General features: G+C 43.3%; 1 protein-coding gene across 5 annotated transcripts in view; it reads left to right on the forward strand.

Annotated features, from left to right (window-relative positions):
• The window catches only part of LOC139057450 (negative elongation factor A-like), a 54,295-nt gene extending 49,866 nt beyond the window's left edge, over positions 1-4,429 (forward strand). For all 5 annotated transcript variants that reach the window (XM_070535745.1, XM_070535746.1, XM_070535747.1 and 2 more), the window contains one exon: positions 1,334-4,429. In XM_070535745.1, the coding sequence (XP_070391846.1) occupies positions 1,334-1,509 (176 nt within the window). In that variant the 3' untranslated portion in view covers positions 1,510-4,429. The remainder of the gene's footprint in view (positions 1-1,333) is intronic.
• The last annotated feature ends 1,571 nt before the right edge of the window (positions 4,430-6,000 follow it).

A 6,000-nucleotide genomic window follows, 5' to 3' on the forward strand; every position in this document is an offset into this window, starting at 1 on the left:
CGACGATTGCATTCATCAGGCCGACATAACGTGCAGCTTCTGCCACTGTCGGGCCTGAATCGCTCGTGCTGTCACTTTACGTGCTGTCCTCATCACTGTCGCTAGTCGACACTTCGGCAACAACAGAGGCAATGATGGCGAAAAGTCGAACCTCGTAGCCGACATCTCTTCGCGGTCGCAGCAGCGCTGCCAAGCAACTTCCTTGCATTCCAAATGCCATACACAGTAGTCAACAGCAGATCCCTGTCGCGTGCCAGCACCGACTTCTTGGTGTCACGTTTGATAGCACGGATGATGTCTAATTTTTCTTCTATACTGAGCATCCGGCATCTCTTTTATCCGAGCTTCGGCATGATGCGAGTCCTCGCTTGCACGACACCACAATGCTCTGTGGCACAGCGCCGAAATGATGTTGACGATGTGGCTTCACGCGCAAACGCACAGCGTGTTTGGAGGCCGTTGTTCCGATCTCTGAGGTTTGTTGTTCTGCTGGGCCGCCTGATGGAGACGATGCACCGCCGTGTTTGCGCGACAAAAAGTGGAAACAGTACGTGTTAACTGACACGTACGCAATAAGCTGGTACGGTTTATGCGGATACAAAACACATTATGTTCAATGGCCGCTGAGTCGGGGATTTGACTTTACTACGTTTAAAACGAAACTACTGTTTAAGTGGGTACAGTTTAACGAGCTTTTACTGTATAATAATGCAAGATAAATTGAATACTTAAAAGAATAGAAAAGGGAGCTCTACACTGTTTTGTCTGGTGCCATTAGGCTTGTCAGAATAAGCAGTGCTGCATGTGCTTATGGGGCGCAACGTGTGGGAAAAAGCTGAATATTTCTGCAACCTTTGCACACAGCCTGATGTATGGTTCCAGTTTAGGCCAGTAAATGCATGCAACGCAGTGTTGTGTGGTTTTAATGGCTGCTTTCACAAACTACACAGAATGTCTACTTTTTCGTGGGACCCGTGCTTTGTAAACTTTTGAAATTTAAATTAGTTTTAAACATGTGGGTGTGGAAGTTGGAAAACTGCATCTTTATTTAATACCTAGACTAGCAAAATAGCAAAAGAAATGAAAACTATAACATCGATACCCGTGCTTCTTCAGTTACAGTTGATTTTAGTTTATTTTCGCACTTCTGTCAGAAAAGACAGTCTACACTTGAGTGCTTGCTTCAGGTAGTTCCACTGCTTACAATGGATTTGTAACTTGGGAAAGAAGAGGTTATTTGTCTTTGTGCTTTGGAGTCTAGCGTTTTGTGCAACGTGTGTGTCCATGTATGAGACAGCATCATTTACACTACAAATGCCTTTTTTTTTTGCAGCCAATCCTTGCCCTGAGCTTGGAAACCTGATCACCATCCGGCTGAGTGAGAACAAGGAAGAAATTGTCCAGCCCAATGGCACCGTGAAGCAGGCCATCGTAGAGACACACTTTCAGATGAACTACACCACAGGGGAGTGGAAGCGTGTGCGAAAAATCCGGGAAGTGGAAGACTGAAAAAGAAAAGAGAAAAAAGGAAAGCTGGCTCCACTTGGTGAAGTTCGCAAAAGGTTCTTTTTTTTTTTTTGTGAAGTGAGAATGGTCAGTGTCTTGAAAGGTGGTATGAATGACAGTGGATGGCAGTGCGTTTTGGACGAGGCTCAGTGTGCTGTGTGTTGCATCAAAAGAAAGGAGGACGCCACAGATGACACGTTTGGTGCATAAAGACACTAATCTTCCTTTCTCCTCTTTTTTTTTCTTTTCTGGCAGGCAGCAAAAGTCATTGCAGTTTTTATGGTGTCGTACCACTTTGATGAAAAGAAAAAGTGCCCTGAGCATCTCTGTAGGATTGTTTTCTCATGCACTCAGCAGTTCTTCCCCCTCTCTCTTTCTCTCTCTCTCTCTCTCTCTCTCAGCAATGAAAGTATACATGCACCTCCTGCAATATGTACAAGGTATTGAATAGAAAAGAGACAAGGATGATGTCACTGAGTGAGTGCCGTCTCATGTAGACCCTTTTTATCAAATGCACAGTGTTGATTTTGGCAAGCTGATCCAAACAGCAACCTTTTTCTTTATTATTATTATTTAAAAAACATCTTTGACTCTGGTACCTTTTTTTTTTTTTTGAGCTTTGACAGGAAATGCAGTTACCTGCCTTTGATCTCAGGAGTGCCTTTGGTTGACATCGTATTTGAGCTTTTGACAGGCATGTGGCCACTCACAGAGGGTCCTTGTATATGCAGACTTTGTAATCATGGGAGACCTATGGTTAAGAACCAAACGCACTCTTTAACCAGACACCACTGAATATCACTGGATTCACTGGATGCTCCACACATGTCATTCTTTATGTGTATGGTACTCGCTCATTCTAATTGCCTCCTCCTGCCCTCATCTTTTTTTTTTGTTCATTTGGCATTCTTGCAAGGCATCATTGACTGTAATTAGGAGCTCCATTTCGCAAGTCCATTGGGGGGGTTAGAGTGTACTGGAACATGGAGTGTGTCTGGAACGGCCGCTCTTTCAAAGCATTCAAAGTGAAGCCAAAAAACCGTAACGCTGTTGCGGGCACTACGATCAGTAGCACTCACGCGGCGCGGTGCGGAGGTAGAATGTCTGCCTCCCACGCAAAAGACCGGGTTTTGAATCTCGGCTAGTGGTAATGTTTTTATCTTTTTTTTAATACTTCATGCGTTGATGTTTAAATTCTTTATACTGCTGCTTAATACTTGCTTCCGTTGCCATGTAATGCAAGAAAGAGTGAACTATAACATGGAGGAATAACAAAAAAATTAAATTTTTTAATATCGAACAATAATTTTTGCAACGCCACCTCATGGGAATGAACAAACCTATCCCAACCAAAGCATGGCCTCCGAGACCTGTACATATACACAAGCCTGCCGAGGCTGGCTCGACAGGCTTTGCTGGCTGTGTTTTCTGAAGCCATCGACGCAATAGCGCTAAAGAAGTGGTATTTTGCCTGTGCTTTCATTCTTGCTAATTATAAACAAAACAGTGGACATAATGGTGTGCATGAGCTAAGTGCATGCAAATGAGATTTGTGCATAGAGGTAGGTTTAATTAGTTAACAGCGAAGACTACCCTTCTTGAACAGTCTTCTTTATTGGCATAATACTTTGACTTTTCAAAATATTTACCGGAGTGCATGCTTCTTGCATACCATCAGCGATGGGAGACTTCTCTCTTGGGATGCATTCAGGGTATGAGTACGTGCGTTGACGCAGCATATGTAGTATTCGAACTGCGCCGTTTCGCGGTCACCGAACGTTGGCTACTACAGCCTGTTTCCCTTTTGCGTCGATGGCTTCGGAAAACACAGCCAGCGAAGCAAGTGAAGACTGTCGAGCCAGCGTCGGCAGGCCTGTGTATGCGTACAGGTCTCGGAGGCCACGCTTTGGTCGGGATAGTTTTGTTCATTCCCTTGAGGTGGCACTGCAAAAATTAGCGCTCGATGTTAAAAAATTTAATTTTGCTGTTATTCCTCCATGTTATGGTTCACTCTTTCTTGCATTACATAGCAACGGAAGCAAGTATTAAGCAGCAGTATAAATAATATAAACGTCAACACATGAAGTATTAAAAAGAAGAGAAAGACACTACCCTTTGCCGAGATTCAAACCACGGTCTTTAGCGTGGGAAGCGCCCCCAATGGCGTTACGGTCGTTTGGCTTCACTTTTGGAAGCTTGTTCGGGGCACTCTCCAATTCTAGGTCACTCTAGGGGGGTCTTTAACCTTGTACAGTATACATCCTAGTGTTATTATGATGAAGTGTTTTCCACTCCATTGCTGTTTAGTCGCAAAGAGATGACAGTTGGATTGTGAGGCAGAAGGCAGAATCACTGTTTATGTTTGGGCCCGTGTATGATAGTTGCTTTGCTAATAAGCTTCAGTGTATATATGCACACATCTGATCCATGCATTTTCACCGCAGGTAATTTGTTGTATTCATTCTCTTTCAAAACAAAACATGCCATTTGTAGGACACAAGGTCTGTTAGGCTTACCTTTAGAGTAAAAGAAAAACTGATGCCCTCAATTCTGTTTGATATATAAGATGGCTTATTTATTTCTTCATTCAGTGATATGTTGTCAAACTACGGAAGTGCTATGCCTCATGTGTTACAGAAGAAAAAGCCATGTGTGTGCGACGCTTCATATATCCTGAAACAGGCATTGTGAGTGTATGGAGTCCCACGAATGCAAGGACTGTGTGCTTTCTGGGGAGGCATGTCAGTCTGTGCTTCCCTTTGAGTCGTTGTTTCTTTCTTTGAAACCATACTAGTTGGAGTGCCGATATAACTGTGCACTTTATTGCTGTATAATGTACACTGTGTAATATCCTCTTCCCTCATGCTTAAGGTCCCATGTTTGGAGAAGGAAAAATGATACAAATAAATATTTTCACAATGTTTCTACGCTCCTGAGCCATACGTGATTGAAGTTCACGAGTTCTAAACTGTGAAGTCTTACTCTGTCTGGTATGCGCATCGGATGCCGAAATTGTCCCACTGGTCACAATTTTTTTTTCTCTGATGACGTTAGTAACACAGTAAAAACTAACCTTGAACAAATGTTCAGTATGCTTAGAAGTTGTCTTGTTATTGTTCAAGCTGTGCAAGACTGTATATTGAACATCACTGTGAAGCCCATGCAAAAATGCATCATGCCCAAAATCCAAAAATTATGCACAAACCATAGATGACTATTGTCAATGTAAGTGAATAGCGTGAACGAACAGTCAGACAAACGATTTCCTTGCCGAGTCCTACCAATGACCAACCACAAAAATGGGCAGAAGAGGCCAAGAAAAGCTATTCGCTCTAAGAAATTTGGTTATTAACATAGGTGGCTAACAAATTTTGCACTTGGTAATGTTGGTGGGAGCAGGTTGGGTGCTTAATCTAGTGCCTCATCGAATTCACATAAAAAAAAACTGATTGACATTGGTGAATTGCTACTTCACAGCATGCGTGACAAAATGTCAGTGCACTATTTGTACTAATGTTTGCGTCTGTGCCAGTACGGGGATAAAGACAGCTTGTCGTACAGACATCTGTAGTGCAGGGAGTACATAGTTGCAGAGGGCAGTGAAGTTGACGAACGCACATGTATGCACAGCAAAGAGTTGCAAATAGGCTTGTGCAAATATCTGATATTTTTGAAATATTCGTAAAGAACTAATATAGATTTGAAGACATGTACGCTGGGCAGTTTCGGTATCGCTGAGCAAGATGCATTGCCATTGTCACTGCTTGTAGACAACACAAGCCTAAGAAGAACAGTCATTTACAGACGCTGACTGGTTTTTCAGACTTGCTCGGTTAATTGAACAGCCACCTTCTCTGTTCAACCAGTGTACTACAGCGACTGATGTTTTGGACACCATACCACTCAAGTTTTTGGACCTGATCCATGCGCTAAATGTAAGAAAAGTGGTGGCTGTTAAGAAAGTTGATGTCAATGAGATAGCCCCTCACACTCACTTTTGTTGGTGAGGTGATTTCTCGGCTCAGTTTTCCTAGAGCCATACGGCAACTACAAATAGATCTGCATCGATAGTCTCAGTACCAAACTAACTTTGGCCGCTGAATCCTGGTGAAGCAGCACTAGTCAGGCCTAACATCCAAGGCCGTATGACAGTGGTTCTAAACCGCTGTGAAAAGTTTGCTGGTATTTCAGAGGTAAGCTGGGTGAAAAATTGACAAGCGCTGACGCGCCGCCATGAGGTTACATGCACAGTCGACTTGCCTTAAGACGATGCTGATGGAGTTGATGAAACTGGTCAAAATAAACATATGGCACAAAAAATGCTCAAACATGCCCTTGATTCACTTGGTAACATTTGTCTTTAGAGTTAGCTGCGCCGCAGTAGAGCCGTGTTTTGCGGTGAAGCACACCAAGCGGGGGAAAGCTGCCGCTGTTATAGGACATAGCACACATTCCTTAATTTACACACACACGTGCAGCGTCTCCGGTCACGTT

The sequence above is a fragment of the Dermacentor albipictus genome, chromosome 3, assembly GCF_038994185.2.
Source record: "Dermacentor albipictus isolate Rhodes 1998 colony chromosome 3, USDA_Dalb.pri_finalv2, whole genome shotgun sequence".
NCBI lineage: Eukaryota > Metazoa > Arthropoda > Arachnida > Ixodida > Ixodidae > Dermacentor > Dermacentor albipictus.